Source organism: Capsicum annuum, chromosome 4, assembly GCF_002878395.1.
Source record: "Capsicum annuum cultivar UCD-10X-F1 chromosome 4, UCD10Xv1.1, whole genome shotgun sequence".
NCBI classification, from domain to species: Eukaryota; Viridiplantae; Streptophyta; class Magnoliopsida; order Solanales; family Solanaceae; genus Capsicum; species Capsicum annuum.
In genome coordinates, this window is record NC_061114.1 from 231,015,397 (window position 1) to 231,033,107 (window position 17,711).

At 35.6% G+C, this 17,711-nt stretch overlaps 4 protein-coding genes across 4 annotated transcripts; 2 read left to right on the forward strand and 2 right to left on the reverse strand.

Annotated features, from left to right (window-relative positions):
* The first annotated feature begins 738 nt into the window (after window positions 1–738).
* LOC107869374 (protein CUP-SHAPED COTYLEDON 3) lies at window positions 739–5,163 on the forward strand. Its single transcript, XM_016715911.2, has 3 exons — window positions 739–1,150; window positions 2,013–2,287; window positions 3,165–5,163. Exons 1-3 carry the CDS (start codon window positions 946–948, stop codon window positions 3,855–3,857), a joined length of 1,173 nt encoding a protein of 390 aa, XP_016571397.1. The 5' UTR covers window positions 739–945; the 3' UTR covers window positions 3,858–5,163.
* A 146-nt stretch (window positions 5,164–5,309) lies between these two features.
* On the forward strand, window positions 5,310–7,059 carry LOC107866767 (cysteine protease XCP1). Its single transcript, XM_016712730.2, has 4 exons — window positions 5,310–5,839; window positions 5,943–6,178; window positions 6,270–6,410; window positions 6,690–7,059. The coding sequence occupies exons 1-4, from the start codon at window positions 5,362–5,364 to the stop codon at window positions 6,903–6,905; spliced, it is 1,071 nt and encodes a 356-aa protein (XP_016568216.2). The 5' UTR covers window positions 5,310–5,361; the 3' UTR covers window positions 6,906–7,059.
* A 711-nt stretch (window positions 7,060–7,770) lies between these two features.
* LOC107866766 (probable inorganic phosphate transporter 1-9) lies at window positions 7,771–11,003 on the reverse strand. Its single transcript, XM_016712729.2, has 2 exons — window positions 8,880–11,003; window positions 7,771–8,707 (listed from the first exon to the last, which is right to left on the reverse strand). Exons 1-2 carry the CDS (start codon window positions 9,581–9,583, stop codon window positions 7,843–7,845), a joined length of 1,569 nt encoding a protein of 522 aa, XP_016568215.1. The 5' UTR covers window positions 9,584–11,003; the 3' UTR covers window positions 7,771–7,842.
* Window positions 11,004–11,046: 43 nt separating this feature from the next.
* LOC107866765 (increased DNA methylation 3) lies at window positions 11,047–14,188 on the reverse strand. Its single transcript, XM_016712728.2, has 3 exons — window positions 14,039–14,188; window positions 12,046–12,239; window positions 11,047–11,551 (listed from the first exon to the last, which is right to left on the reverse strand). The coding sequence occupies exons 2-3, from the start codon at window positions 12,206–12,208 to the stop codon at window positions 11,253–11,255; spliced, it is 462 nt and encodes a 153-aa protein (XP_016568214.1). The 5' UTR covers window positions 12,209–12,239; window positions 14,039–14,188; the 3' UTR covers window positions 11,047–11,252.
* Window positions 14,189–17,711: the final 3,523 nt, after the last annotated feature.

Genomic DNA, 17,711 nt, shown 5'->3' on the forward strand with positions numbered 1-17,711 from the left:
CATAGTCTCCCCTCTCTTGTCAATCTTCATTTAATACTAGCTCACCTTCCTCGATCACCCTTCTCATAATAATAATAATTTATTCATACTTCTTATAGTTAGTTAATTCCACACCCTTACCCTTCTAGATTAATGTGAAAAAAATACTATGAGCTGCAATTCTTTTTATTTGATATGTTGAAAAAAATACATCTTAAGATGTGGTCAAAATTCACACAATTCAAATCTCAAAAAGCAAATATGATAAGTAAAAGTTAATAAATGAAATAATCTTCTACAGGATGTAATTTTTTTTTTGCACATTGCATTATTATTAAAAATATGAGAATTTTCGGCAGAAATGCGTCAGAAATTCAGTTGTTAAGAGTCTTTTTAGATGGAAATATCAATTATATATCACATGTTAAAAATAAAGAAAAAAAAAAGTTACTGTGTTGTTATAACAAGCAAATATGTGACCTAATAATTATCAAGATTACATATGTATATTTATGAAAAGTTTCATTCATATCTTTTTAAGAGACATCGTAATATAAAAAATGATTTACACTGTCAATCCCACCTTTTGTTATACACTTATACTAATATGTGATTTGCTTTTAATTTTAAGATTATAAATCCTACTGTTATGATCAGTTTATTTTCTACATAACCAGATCATGTAAAATTAATTATTTTATACTAATACTATATATCGATGTATATAAGTTAAGACCCTACTGTACCCCATCTTATTTTTTCCACTTGTTCCACAACTTCATTACTCTCTCCTCTCATACTTCCCTTTCTCCTTTGGTTTCAGTGCCTATTTTGTTTTATTTTCTTTTTCTCTTTAATTTGTATATATAACACTAATAATTCTCCACTTTTTTATAACCAGCTACCACATATCTTGAAAATCAATCACCACTTCACATCTTTAGAGAGAGAGAGAGTGAGAGAGAGATGATGTTGGCAATGGAAGAAATATTGTGTGAACTGAATAGAGAGGATGAGAATGGACAAGGTCTTCCACCTGGTTTTAGGTTTCATCCTACTGATGAAGAACTTATCACTTTTTACTTAGCCTCTAAGGTTTTCAATGGCTCTTTTTGTGGTATTCAAATTGCTGAAGTTGATCTCAACAGATGTGAGCCCTGGGAACTTCCAGGTAATTATTAATTATCATACTACTCCCACCGTTTCAATTTATTTTTCTTACTTTCATTTTTAGTATGTTGTAAAAGAGAAAAAAATTCTAGTAATTCTTTAGTTCTAATTTTTCCACATGACTACAAGATTAAAAGTGCAATTTTTGTGCTTTCTACTTATTTTTTAATTTAAGATTACAAAATTCATAAATCTTTTTTACTTTCTTAAACTTTATGTTTAAGTAAATTGAAATGGAGGGGAGTAATTACTCAAAAAGAAGTTTATGTTTTTTTAACTCCCTTGTATCCAACATGGTTTTTGAGTTTGGAGTTTGTCCCATATTGTGTAAACATGTGATGGAAATTATATATGGCAGAGGTACTAACTGTTTAGTGTATTCTTTATGGCTTTTGTTATTAGAAATATTTAATGAGAGAGGCCATATATCCATCTTCAGTACTAATAATATTTGCTCCCTTTATTTCCTTTGCAACAGTATAGAGTATTTATTGGAGCTAGATTCTTGTCTAAATACTTCCAGTATCTTCTCTCATATAATATATATCTCATGAGTACTTTTTTTTTTCCCTACAAAGTTGCACTATTCAGAGAAAGCTAAAAACAAAGGGTCTGAGCATGTTATCTTTCTACCTATAATTATTTTTTAGGTATATCTCTCTCTCTTTGGTATACCTTCATATCATTAATGAGTTACCAATTTCTTTAAAACAATATATACTTGTACTATGTATCAAATCTACCCTTGAAAGAAAATGTGTGGCTTGTCTCTATTCATTAACTGATTTAACAAAGACAAGATTAAGAACTTTAAGGTTATATTCCACCAAGATGATGACTGGTACATGGAATGTGTATTACAGAAGTGGCAAAGATGGGGGAAAGAGAGTGGTATTTCTTTAGCTTAAGGGACAGAAAGTATCCAACCGGGTTAAGAACGAACCGGGCAACCGGAGCGGGTTACTGGAAAGCAACTGGGAAAGACAGGGAAGTGTACAGTGCAACTAACAAAGCACTCCTTGGCATGAAGAAAACACTTGTTTTTTACAAAGGTAGAGCTCCAAGAGGTGAAAAAACCAAATGGGTCATGCATGAATATCGTCTTGATGGTGATTTCTCCTATCGTTACTCTTCTAAGGTAACTTTAATTTCATTTACTCCTCCCCTTTTAATTTATTTGTCATATTTTAACTTAGTTCTATGTTACCGTTAATTGTTTTCTGATTTTATTATTCATTGGTTTGTGGGGAAAAAATGGAGAAAATGTGTAGAGCTATAATTGTAGGGTCTGCTATATGGTTTTTTGTCTTTTTTTGGGTTGACTTGTTTAGTAAGTGGAGCTCGTGATTTTAATTGATGAGATGTGGATGAATTGATTGATTGATTGATGGATGGATAGATGAATGAAGGTGTTGTGGTTATAGTACTCTTTTTCACCATTTTCTGATTCATAACATGTATAGTGAAAATCATTTTGGTGTTGTGAATTTCATATTCCCTAACCTAATCTAAACATGTGGCTTTGATTTTGTATTCATGAGTTGTTGTTACTTCTAACATATGTAGAGACTTATTAGCTAGCTAGCTATTACTTGGTGCGTGTTAATAGGAATTTTTAAAATATAATGTATATTTGAGGAATCCGACATAGGGTGACCCGAGATACTCTTGACAACTTATTTTGATTCACAGAATGTTTCGTAGAAGTTTGGACTTCAAAAAAGACGTTTCTTTTGATGAATAAATGAACATTTCACCGTGTTTAATTTTCGATGATGTCATTTTTTCTTTATGCTTTCATGACCTAGGAAGTACTTACAAGTTACAATATGTATAATCATTTTACAACCATTCTTATAAGGTACACGACAATCTAAGAGTCTATTGAAAACAATCTTTTTATTTTTAATGTAGGGTAAGATTTGCATATACTTTACCTCTCCTAGATTCCGATTTGCGTGATTACACCGGTGCAACATAGCTTAGGGGCTTTAATTTGCGATATGTATTTGCAGGAGGAATGGGTGATATGCAGAATACTTCACAAGGTAGGGATAGGGGAGAAGAAAAATCCAATATTATATGAAGCTGGTGGTGGGTACCCCACTCTTAAAACATGGTCATCAGCAGCAGCCTCAACTTTTCATAACACAGCTCTGAATTCACCTTTAACACCAAATCCAAAAACAAGCACAAATAATACAACAACATTATGGCAGAAGCAGCAAGCTGAGTCATTGCAAATATTACACAACTCATCAGCAGTGCAATCACTGCAAAACCTTTATCTATTTCACCCCCATGAAAACGACCTCCTCAAATCTCTCTTTATCAATAGTAATAACAATAATGTTTCCCAAACAAACCTCTTCCCAATGAATAATAATAATGGTACTACTCCTACCATAAATAATTCTGCTACTACCAAACAAGATCATGTAGACACAAACAAGAACTCATCCAATATGCTCTTCATCAATCAACAACTTTGCACTTCGTCCGAGAAAAACGAAGCAGAGACGATGAAAACAGAAGGAAACTATTCTGGTTGCTACATTAATGATCAAAATGCTTATGGGATGATGAACATTTCAGATTGGAGTAGTTTAGGGGGCATGGAGGGAATATCATGCAATTTCAATAATAACGTCGTCATGGACAATTGTCCCATCAAAATTGCTGCAGAATCTTGGCCTCTCAATCTCTAGCCAGCTATATATATAGCTACAGTAGGATGATATATAGCTAGTAATTAGTTATAGTATATGACTAGTATTCTTATGTCATCCCCCCCTCCTCTCTTCCTATATATATATATAAAGATAGAGTTAGCCCTCTAGCTATATGTAATTAATTCAGGCTGCTCTATTATATTCTGAAACCTGCATGTTGCTTGTTTGCTCCTTAAGGTTTTCATCATTTATATATGTGCTAAGATATTTTCTTTAAGTATGAATATATATAACCTTGTCTATTACTTGATTATATTCTCCGTATCAATTTATTTGTAATAAGTTAGTTTGACGTAAGTTTTAATACATAAAAACATGAAGATCTATTGACACGTGTTGCCTTTTTAATCTTAAATATTCTATTATATGACATTTGTGATAATATCAAATAAAATGAATCGGAGGGTGTACAATATTTGATAGCTGTTTTAAGCTAATTAATACTACCTTTAAAGTCGTTGTTCTTAGGTTAGTGTCATGACTGGTGACTAGTGATGCGATGGAAGCTGTTGAATGTCTTTTGATGATGTCATTAATTACATTTACATTTTTTAAGAATGATTGATGATGAATGATTATACTATGGGACCCGACCCGTCACTTCTGGTTTCTAAATTCTGCAAAAAAAAATGGGAGATAGAGAATTTTGTGATGGATCCAATATGATCTGTAATTAATCCATCAAGGCAACTATGTTAAGCATTACTTTCATGTCACAAACTTATTTGTTTTTATGTTGCTTTGAAATCATGAAGATTGGATATAGCTTGTTACTGATTCAACAAGCATGATAGTTAGGTTGGGTATAAATTATAAAATGAAGTCATACCAATCCTTCTTCGGATTTGACAAAATGGCCTAATATTTGTCAAAAATGGATCAAAATTTGAAACGTTGACGATCAAATCCTTCCAAAAGAAGTCGTCACCAACCCACTTGACTATGAGGAGAGGAGAGGAGAAGAAAGAAATGATAATGTTGATCTAGCGGCAGGTGAATCAATCATATTCTTCATCGATCCAGCGGCAGGTGAATCAATCAGCCATGTACCTACAAATGATAATGTTGATTGGGCTCTAACCCAAACGGTTATTTGGGCCTTGTGCATGGTAAGGCACACTATTAACTAAAGGGCCCATACAAGAGTCATAATCATTCGTAGTATGCATTCAGCAATTGTAATGAAAGAAAAAAGAGTATAACAGAAAGATCACATGTATTATCAGAATTTTGAATCTTGAAAGAAAAACAAACTTTTATTTCAATCCAAAGCCAATAAGCACCATGCTTTAAGTCTCAGCGTGCACTGAATTTCCTACTACTTCCGCTAGTATGTACACAGTTTATAATATAAATAGCAAAACATACTTTGCTTCTAAGCAAACTTACATACTCTATATAAACCCAACTCACCCTCTCCATTTCTCATTCATTCTAAACACAAATAATATTCCTACTACTACTTGTTTGAAAAACAAACATGGCTATCTTCTCATTTACAAAACTGTCACTTCTTGTTTTGTTTTCAATTTCCCTCCTGGCCTGCACCTCATTGGCTCGCGATCATTCCATCGTGGGATACTCCTCTGATGACTTGACATGCATCGATAAGCTCATCAATCTCTTCGAGAAATGGATGGATAAACACGGCAAGATTTACAAGAGCATTGAGGAGAAACTGCATAGGTTTGAGATTTTCAAGGAGAATTTGAAGCATATCGATGAGAGGAATAAGATTGTTACCAACTATTGGCTTGGTCTTAACGAATTTTCTGATTTGAGCCATGATGAGTTCAAGAAAACGTATTTGGGACTTAGAGTTGATCAAGATTTGCTCAACAAAAGAGAACAATTATCTCAAGAAGAATTTGAATACAGAGATTTTGTTGATCTGCCTAAGGCTGTTGATTGGAGGAAAAAAGGTGCCGTTACACCTGTGAAGAACCAGGGTCAATGTGGTACGTTACCTAGCTATCTTGATCACAATAATTAAACATGATGTATAATGTACATGTAACACTAGAGTTGTAATAATAAATTGATGCAACACATTGTATGTAGGTAGTTGTTGGGCATTTTCAACTGTAGCAGCAGTAGAGGGAATAAACCAAATAAAGACAGGGAATTTGACATCTTTGTCTGAACAAGAGCTGATAGACTGTGACACAACTTATAACAATGGTTGCAATGGTGGCCTAATGGATTATGCTTTTCAATTCATTGTATCTAATGGTGGTCTTCACAAAGAGGATGACTATCCTTACCTCATGGAAGAAGGCACTTGTGATGAAAAAAGAGTAATGCTTACTCCTAGTTAAGAGTATTAATAGTTAATTAATTCCTTAATACTAATTATTGATATTAACTGAGGGTATTTAAATGTTTTAGGATGAATCTGAGGTTGTCACTATTGATGGTTACCGTGATGTCCCAGCCAATGATGAGCAAAGTCTATTGAAAGCACTTGCTAACCAACCTTTGAGTGTGGCTATTGAAGCTTCAACTAGAGATTTCCAATTCTACAGTGGGGTAACACATCCTAATTCTTCCCTAATGCTTCTCTAATTGCGTTCTAATTTAACAATTCGACATGAAGTATTACACATGTCATACTATCTTTGTTGCTACAAAAGTGTCATCATTTTACCGGTAAACTGTTATTCTTTCTGGAACTGACACAAAAAGGCAGTCACATAAATTAAAATGAAACAGAAAGAGTAGCATATACAAACAAAGTATATCATCGATGAAATGAATTTATAAAGAACATATAATATAATATAACGTAACGTGAAAATGGACGTGCAGGGTGTGTTCGATGGGCATTGTGGAACAGATTTGGATCATGGAGTGTCAGCAGTAGGATATGGATCTATAAAAGGAGCAGATTACATCATTGTGAAGAATTCATGGGGCCCAAAATGGGGAGAAAAGGGGTTTATTAGGATGAAGAGAAATACAGGCAAGCCAGAAGGCCTTTGTGGTATTAACAAGATGGTCTCTTTCCCAACCAAAAAGAATTGAAACAACAAAAATAGTAGCTACTTTCTAAATGTAATTTTTCTGAATTAATGTTTTGTTTCTGATTCAACAAACATTATTTCTGTATCTTTTATTAACAAACACTCTACGTACGATGTAGTAATAAATTTCTCAATAAATTAATGTTTTTTTTTTCTTCCTGGATTTAACTCTACCTTATATAGTTATTGAATTATTCTTACATAAATTTTCATTTTAATGGATAAGATAGAAATAAACATTGTTCCCTTCGTTCATTTTTACTTATCACTTTTCGCTTCTCAAGAGTTAAACTACATGAACTTTGATCAATAGTATTTTAAGATGTATTTTTTCATTATATTAATATGAGAAAGATTGCAACTTATAAAATATTCAGTATAGCTTTTGAATATTCAAATTTTTAGTTTAAAAAAATTAAATTAATCTACTTCAATTTAGCTTTAAAGTTTAGTTAAATTGACTTAATATGACAAATAAAAATAAATGAAGTAACTTTAACTAAGTCAAAGTTAATTAATAGGAAACATGTTGAAAGTCGTCCCTTAGCTTATTGGAGAATGATGTTGTGGCCGGCAACGTTGAAACCAACTTTTCACATTAAGTATTCTTTCCGTTTCAAGTATTTTTTTACGCGCTTCTTCATAAAAAATATAAATTAGAAACTAAACCCTTATTTTGTCTTAAAAATATAATATTTTTTTATTGATATTTACTCTATTTATATATCGTCTAACAATTTAAAGTGCTTGTGTTCTTAACGTAGTACAAAGTCGGTATAATTGGTATCAAAATCAACTTCATTCTATGGTCATTAAGTACACTCACTCACCTAATTTTAATTTAATTCAGTACTATGTGAAGCACATACAAGAAAGGGAAAAAATATGTATATATTTTCACACCAACAAACACAAGATGTGGAAAAAAATAATGATCTTCAAACCCTACCACCAACAACTTCATTTTGTGGACCTTCATTGATACTAATATTTTCATTTTCTTCAAGTGATCTTCCCATAGTCTCACGAGTAAAAAAATATGTAGTGATCATTCCCACTATACAAACTCCAGCTAGTAATATTAACGATGCTGTCATTCCAATTCCTTCATCACTATATCCATCTTTTTTACTATGAGATGCCCATATAAATCCTACCGACCCGATTATCGCGCCCAATTTTCCGATGGCTCCAGATATACCATGACATGTTGTTCTGAATCGAGCGGGGAAAAGCTCCGCGGGCACGATGAAGGTAGTCGTGTTCGGACCGAAATTCGAGAAGAAGAAGGTTAGACCATACAAAAACATGAACCCTACATTGCTCTTGTTATTCCAATAGGAGTAATATGGAATTCCCATAGCTAATAAGCTAATGGCCATGAAGAAAAATCCCATTATTTGAATTTTGACTCTCCCAATTCGGTCAATGAAGTACATTGTCGCAAAATAGCCAGGAATGGTTGAGCAAATTGCAATAATAGCTTGGAGTCTTGCAACTTCAAAAGCTTCTTTAAATGCACTGACATCGTGTTTATCACTTAAATGTCTTTTGTATATTTGGGATTGAAAGAGATTGCTACTATAGAAAACAATATCAACTAGGAACCATGAGATTGAACAAGCAAAAAGATCAAGGCCATGGCCATGAATGAAAGTTTTGGAGAAAAGGGAATAATTAGAGGGCGGTGTGTTTGGTGAGTAAGTAGAAAATTCCTCAGCGATTTGACTCGCTGAAATATCGAGTACTTTTTCCATGTCCTTGGCTGCCTGTGAAATATTTCTTTCGACCAACGCCGTATACCTATCGAAAAAAAATACTATAAGACATAAAGAGGATGAAAGAGCTACATAAACCATGAATCATGCTACTCATGAGTTTGGAAAGTCATTTGAAACTTACGGTCTAAAACAAGACTTAGACATGTGTCTACTCTATTTGAAATGTGTCACATAAATTGGGATCGAGATCGTACCTGGCGGTCTCGGGCATCATCATTCGCCAATAATAAGTGAGTCCAGCAGGAACAGCACCAATCATAAGTATAATTCTCCAAGCCAAATCAGCATCATGAGGTGTATTATTATCACTATTTTCTCCATAAGCACGATTAAAGATGGAACAGACAATCATTGTGACAGTTGAACTAGCAAGGATTCCAAATCCTTGCATTGAGAAAACCCCAGCAATGAAAGCACCCCTTGTTGTCCTATTAGCAAATTCAGACATAATTGTAGCTGATAAAGGGTAATCTCCACCAATACCAACTCCCAACAAGAACCTAAAAAACCCAAGACTTAGCAAAACACAAGTCCTAGACGCACATATCGAGTGTCCACATCCAAATGAGCTCAACACCATGATCATTAGTGCAAAGCCATAGACTTTGCGTCGGCCGATTAGGTCACCTAATCGGCCGAAAACTAGCTGACCTATAACGGTCCCTAAAAGGGCTGTCACAACCATAGCGGATGTGACGGACTGAGGGACCTCATAAAGTTTGTTAGCATTGCCCGTTGGCGATCTGTAGTAAATTCGACCGATGAGTTTCATGATCGGAGGGATACAGAAGAGGTCGTATGCATCGGTGAATAAGCCCATACCTGCGATGATAATCGCCTTGAAGTGGTAGTACTGTGTTCTTGCTGAGTCAAGAGCAGTAAGGACTTTGAGTGCCATTTTCTTGGTTTAAGAAGAATGAACATACACAGAATGAATTTTCTTGTTAAGTTGGGATATATGTAGTAGTAGTAGTAGTAGACTACTTGGAGATAAGAAATCTCGCATAGACAAAACACAACACAACAGAGAGGCTAAGTATATAAGTAAGAAGGTCTTACATCCTAGTGACACGTTTTAAAACCGTGTGAGTCTAGACCCAGAACCGGACAATATCACTAGTGGGGCGGGTTGGGTCACTACATTGATGGACTTTCAATTTATTGTTTAATAAGAAAATGGATGATTGAGACATTATGGAAAGGGAAAGCAATTTCGTGGAAAAAGGAAGGAGAAGGCGACAAGCGAAGACTTTGAACTAGAAAAAAATACTAGAGAAATGTGTGGCTTGCTGATGATACCTATTGAAGATGCGAATAATTGTGAAACTTGATTATAATATCATCGTATTAACAAACTCTATATTAAATGATGCTTGACCCAGTTACGATTTGAATAGAAGAAAATCACTCTACGGATATCTTAAATGTTTTATTTATGGTTCTCGGCATTAGTTTTTACCAATCTCATGCAAAGAGTGTTAGATCTTTTTTCTTGTAATTGTAGTATTACTGATTCCACGGAATACCTGCCACCTCGTACCAATAACTAGTGCCAGATAACTCTGTCCAACAAGGATAGGACAGATGTGACGAAATCAACTAGTACTGTTTTGTCTCTACTGGAAATTAAACTTGAGACCTCGTGATTCTGGGCAAACCGATTTTCTTTTATTGCACGGACTGAAGTATAGTACGTAGACGACTTTGTGGAATTTACAAATATTAAACATTCACGTTTTTCATTGGTTGGTTGACTTGTGAATTCTTTAATTAGAGCTGGACCCTCAACTAACCAACTGCCTATGATGGGAAAGGCAGAATCTTGTCGTTGCTTTAGTACAAGCAACATCATCTGTCATGTTAATAAAGAAAAACAAAATTCCAATAGTTATGAAAGGTCAAAGTATAAGATTATATATGGGGTGAATACTTGATATCAGCCGGTATATATGCTTACTGATGCGCCTTACTTCACACCTAACAATTATTGTCCCCACCTAATATTGACTATTACGCTCCCACGTAAACAAGACTCCAACACCAAATACTAACACACACAATGTACTACATCGGGTTGTTGATCACATACTTTACCATATCAGGATGGGATGGTGCTTTCCAAATAGCATATAAACTCATTGTCCGGACAATTATGAGAAAACAGAGCATTTTGTGCAGAAACTTCGTTGAAACAAATTTATAAACTAGAGCTAACTCGAGATATCAACAGCTTTAGATTGATATCATGTAGCTGACTTCTTAAAAATTTTGCCCCCTTCATGGTTTTCCCAGTACTCAGGTAAATAGTGGACTCACATTAAGCTGATAAATGATAATAGACATAGAAAACATAGACCATGATAAAGATGGAAAAGATGTCGATACCAAGTTTTTTTCCCCATAAAAGTACACACTTGATTGAAAATCAAGTCGGCGCTGGCAAATTGTTTACAGGTATGGCCTTTTAGAAGCTGGGAAGTTGTTCCTAACGCTGTGCTGTATTCATGACATACGCCACAAAACGAGTAAGTCCCTTGTTTCTTAAGGGAATGCAGATCAACTACAGTTCAAGAAACTGGGAAAGAGGCATTGAACCAGTGCTCAGGCAAGCCTTCAGCTGAAACCAGAGGTATTGGGTATTTCAAGACGACGACTTCCAGAATGCCATCTGCTCTAAACTGTGGGGAACATAATCTAGGATCAACCGGTCCTGGCAAATTGAACGATACGGTAAAAGGCCCCGGAGGAGAAAGCTGCTGAACTTTCATCTCATAAGCCTTGGGTGAGTTTTTCAAAGTCTCACTCTCTGTAATCACGCCTTCTATCCGGACTCTCCCTTCTCTCTGTATGTCGCATTTTATGTTACCTGAACAGTATAAACAACAATTGAATGTTAAATTCCACTCCTTAAAAGTTGTTGACCTGTATTAAGTAAATATGAATCCCTTGCACCGAATTTGAACACTGCTTTACAAAAACTTAATACTTCAATCATTTTACCACTGACCAGCAAGTGTTTATAATTCAGGTGATTTAGCTAACCAACCCCAAGTACTGAGGTGCAGCTGAACTGATTGATAGTGAGTGTTTGTAATACATTCTTACATTCCAATTTCTAGGAATGACTCGTTTCAGAATCATCATATTATGATAGAAGAATTTGATCTTATGTTTCTATGCTAAAGCTTAACACTGAGGTCATACGGCAATTTCAGGTTCATGATGAGATCATTAATTACGTGTATGCATAAAATAGTCAGTGTACTTGCATCCATTACCTATACCCACTCTAGAAAATAGACAATAGTAACAACAACAGCACAAAATAGACGACAGAGCAATTCATTTAAAAGTACTTACATTTGTGCCTCACCCCAGGAAGTGCAACACGAAAAATATATGCATTTTCACTGCTGCCTATGTCAACCAAACCGAGTGAGGGTCCAGTTGCACAGTTTTCAGCAGTCCCAGACAGAGTGACAGATGGTTTGGCATGAGTCTTGGGATATTCTTCTGAATTCATGTTTTACAGCCGTGCCAAGCAAGTTAGCTCCCTGCAGGTTATAAGATAACGACTTTAGCTTCAGGGGGGGGTAAGTGTGAGGTGTCTCCGCAGATATTTCTAAATTCCTGATCACATATGTGTCAAGCAAGATAGCTTCCTGCAGGCTATATAAGAGATAAGTGCACAGAGAATTTGCCTGCCGATGCATTTACATATGTATTGAATAATTGAAGTTCTCGCACACTTTCTAGGATTGAAATTTGAATTCGAAATAAAGATTGAAGACTAATCTTTCCCACCTCCACTTGTTTTCCCTAACTAAAAATTTATATCAACTTAGTTCTAATGCACATAAAGCCATGTATTTATCAATAAACCCAGCCAATCAATCAATCAAATGCTTCAAACACAAAAATTAGTTGGGGCTAGTTGTTTGAACTTTGAATCCAATTCCAATGTATCTTAAAATATAATAAGTTTTGCCTCAAAATTTTGCATTCGTTATAACGTTGCAATTGAACGGATTTGAATATTTACATAATTGACTAATTAACAGTCTCCTTGATTTTGTCAATATGTATGAGGATATTTTATACAAAAGTGTAGCATGAATGAAAAGCTTAATTACCTACTTTAATAAATGTTAACCTACGAAGTTATGAACTTATGTAAAAGCACTGGGAAAATTTTGACGGCTCACAGTTAAACCTTTTGAATTTATAAAATTTAAGGTTGTGAAATCTGTAATTATTCGGAATTATTATATGTGACACTTGTTAATCACCAAAGTGATCAAATCTTCACAAAATTAGTTCCAAAATAATGATTCGACTTACATTCGATTACCCATTCATTTTGATGCTTATAAGCTATAACCAATAAAAGACTTTGGACATCGATATACATTTAAGAGTACATAATCTATTTCTGAATCTGATGGTATGTTTAAACTCAAAGTATTAACAAGTGAGCATGTTCTATTTGCAACATTTGCTTTTCATTCGCACTCTGCCTCTGTTACAACCTTTAGTAGTCTTATTGGTGCAACTAGATCAAATTCCATCTTGGGGTTTTTAGAAGGTTTCCGCTCTCGAGTCTAGAAAATATCATGACTGATTCGGGTGTGTTTGCACCATTTCACCCGTTTGACCAAGCAAACGGCCTTGCCAACCCCGCCGGGCCACCCTCACCCGCTCCACAGCCCGCCCAGGGCCGCCGGTCGATTTTCGGCCCAAAACATGCCCGGGCCCACCCCGAGGCCCGTGGTCTAACACCCGCCGATTTGGCCCAAAAAAGGCCCGTTAGTGCTGTTTCGCCGTCTGACAACCCAAATGGCTCCGCCGGGCCACCTTCACCTCTTGATTAAATTATAGTACTTTTAAGTTTATGCGAAAATCACCTAGTTCCACAATCCTGAATAATTGATAGGATTTCTAGTAGATTGTTTACGTATACAATCTATTGAAATGTCAATTCTGGTATTAAAAAAAATTCCACATACAAGAACAACATTGACACAAAAATCTGATTCAAATAAATTTGCCCGATCACAAAGTACTAGAACCTGTTTCGAGCCCTAGGTATGGAAAAATCCGCCATTCCCTCGAATGGGCTCTACGCAACTCCAATGTGGGTTCCGGACACCGAATACAACAACATACGCAGTAAATCGAGGTACAAAAAAATAAAAAATAGGAGAATCAAACTGAACAAGCATTTTGAACCAAACATATCACAAAGAACAATAAATCCACCAAAAAAAAAAAAACTACAAGGTGTTGGATAAAATGATTTGCAAACAAAAAAATGAAGGAGATAAAATTGCCAATTTTGTGCGGAGATTCGTACCTGAAATTCAACAGAAGTCCTAGAGCAGCTTGAGCAAAGTGAACTTCTAATACAATTTTTTTTAGGTTTTTATTTGTTTGATGACTTGAAATTGAACCCATGAAATATGGTTAGTGGGCTAGTTCGGCCCAACGAGACAGAAACAATTTGGCCCAAAATATGCCACATATTCCCTTATTTAGTGGACAAATATAATTCAGGAAATTTTCCCTTTCCCTTCGCCAATTGAAGACTTGTAAATTCTAGCTGCCTAAGTTGGGAAGGCAGAATATTGTCATGAAAAAAAAGAAAAAAAATACTCCAATAATGATTTAGACTTGTGAAAGTATAAGATCATATTATAGGATAAATACTTAATCGCATTCGGTATATGCTTATTGATGTAGCTAACAGTTATTATTCCCAAATAACATGAAAATGCTAAAAAAGAACTGAGGTAAAGTACATAGAACATGATAGACCTGATAATAATGAAAAAGATATCGAAACTACACTACTCTTGATTCAAAATCAAGTGAGCTAGCATTTCCAAAATCTCCAACGAATTAAACATATGTCCCTTGTTTTACAAGTATTGTTCTTGATGCTATTGTTATATTCATGACAAACAAATAAATTCCAGGAAAATGTGAACCAACTAACATTCAAGGAGCTGGGAAAGATCCAGTGAACCTTGATCAGCTGAAGTCATAGGTATCGGAAATTTCGTTACAATGACTTCCAGGATGCCATCTTCTCTCAACTGTGGGGAACATAAGGCAAATACAGTAAAAGGCCCAGGAGGAGAAAGTTGTCACAAAACCCTTGGGTGAGTTTTTGAAAATCTGCAACCACGTCTTCTATTCGGACTCTCCCTTCCTTCTGTATGTGACATTTTATGTTATCTGTACAATATACACATCAATTAATTATAAAAATTTGTTGAGTTGTATTTAAGTAAAAATGATATTCTTGAACCAAATTTGAAAACTACTTAAATTAAAAAAAAAAATGTGTTTCAATCGTTTTACATGTTGGAGCTTCACAGCTTAGAATCGCCATTGAAATGTAAAATGAAAACCCTAGAAGTTGTGAAGAAGAAGAGAGCGAAAAATATTTCATTTCCTTGTACGTAAAACTAAATACTTCTAGAATAGTCTCCACTATTTATATTTACACAATAAAATGAGAAAAATAAAAATACAATGTATGAAGATATATTCATGTGGGCTTTCCGGATTTGGATGACTGTGGATCATCAATTGTGCCTCATGGATCATTTATTGGGCCATCGTTAACACTCCACCTCAAGCTGGACGATGTGTGCACGCCCAGCTTGCAAAGAAGATGATGATGGAGTAGGCCACTCAGAGCTTTAGTCGTGATGTCAGCCAGCTGATCAGCGGAAGGAACATGATGTAGAGAAATAAGCTGAGCAATAAGGCAATCATGAACATAATGGCAATCGATCTCAATGTGCTTAGTCCGTTCGTGGAAAATAGGATTCTTGGCTATGTGTAATGCAACCTGGCTATCACAAAAAAGAGGGATAGGAGTAGAAATAGTTAGACCCATGTCAGCACACAAGCGAATCAACCAAACAACGTCAGCAACAACTTTGCGTAAGGCACGATACTCAGCTTCAGTATAAGAAAAAGCAATAGTGGGTTGTTTCTTGCTTTTCCAAGATATAGGACAACCGCCAAACACCACAAAGAAATCAGTGACTGACTTCCTTGAAAGAGGGCAGACAACCCAGTCAGAATCAGAATAGGCAGACAATGAGAAAGAGGGAGTAAAAGGCAAAAAAATGCCCTGATCTGGAGCATTCAACAGATACATGAGAACATGTATACCAGCTTTCATATGATCAACACAAGGAGACTGTAAGAACTGACTCAGGTGTTGTACAACAAAGGATATATCAGGTTTGGTATGTTGAAGAAAATTGAGTTTACCAAAAGGCGCCCGAAAATAAATGGTTCAGGTAGTGGATCACCAATATCTGGAACAAGCTTCCAAATGGTTCCAAAGAAGAAGCAACATGAGTGAAATTAGAACAAAGAAACTTATCCAGCAAATCAGAAGTATACTTATGCTAATGCATAATATAACCATCATCATGAGAAATAATCTCCAAGCCCAAAAAATAATGAACTAACCCCAAATCTTTGATCTTGAATTGGTGATCAAGAAAAGACTTGAGGCTGTTCATTTCAGTAATATTGAACCAGCCAGTAGAATATCATCCACATAAACCACTAAAATAACCAAGGAATCACCAGAAGACTTAGTGAAGAGAGAATAATCATTTTTGCTAGCAATATAATGTAGCCTCGAGATAACAAGGCTTCAGACAGTTTAGAGAATCACTGTCTGGATACCTGTTAGAGGCCATATAAAGACTTCCTGAGTTTGCAAACTAAAGGAGTTGCGCATGAAGAAGAAGCTGAAATATCAAGGTTAGGGGGTATTTTTATGTATACATCCTCATGAAGGAAAGCATTGTTGACATCTTGCTAATTATATATGTTCTTCTATCCTTCCCCCATATGCTCCTATCCAGATCAATTTCAAGGTTTCTAGTGTTGACCTATATATGCATGAGCCTTTATTTTACCAGCAAGCTGCTTCTAGACCTGCTTGGCAGGAGGCCATGCTGCCGGAATTTAAGGCTCTTGAGGATAACCATACATGGGATATTGTTCCCCTTCATTCTAATAAGAAGGTTATCCCTTATAAATGGGTGTACAAGATCAAACAAAGGTCTGATGGTACTGTTGAGAGGTATAAATCTAGGCTTGTCATTAGGGGTGATACCCAAAAGAAAGACATTGATTATCATGAGACTTTCTCTCCTGTGGTCAAGTTAACCACTGTTAAATGTCTCTTATCTCTTGCTTTAAAACATCACTGGATTGTTTTTCAGTTGGATGTCAACAATGCTTTCCTTCATGGTGGCGTTCATGAGGATGTATACATGAAAGTACCCCCTAACCTTGATATTTCAGCTTCTTCTTCTTGTGCAACTCCTTTGGTTTGCAAACTCATAAAGTCTTTATATGGCCTCAAATAGGCATCCAGACAGTGGTTCTCTAAACTATCTGAAGCCTTGTTATCTCGAGTCTACATGTCACGCCTCAAATCCTATTGGGGCGGACTGGCACCCGTAACCGAGGAGGCCCGGGAGAACCAGCTCATAATCTTAAACTTCCCATGCATACCTCTATGACAACCCGAAATTCGGACGACATCATGTCGCATATAAAAGGAAATAATCACCTGCATAAGCTTGAGCACACATATATATGTATATACAATACTTGGCCGTTGGAGCCATCACGTCTATTAACAAAACACCACCTTGACTGTATATTAGGTCTACAAAGCCTCTAGACAATACACAGAGTTTAACTAAGGTCGGGACATAGCCCGCCATATAACTAACTTCTATACAATACCAAAAGTGACTGGATATGACAAGGAAAGCCCCGAAGCAAACTAGAGCTCACCAAAAGTAGCTGGATATCCTGGCTCCTACTTGTGCGGTGTATGAGCTGAGGTACCTGTGCCTGCAGCATGAAATGCAGGTCCCCCGTGGGGGACGTCAGTACGAAATATGTACTGAGTATGTAAAGCTGTAGATAATTACATATGATATATGAGCTCAATATAAATCAGAAACAAGTGAATA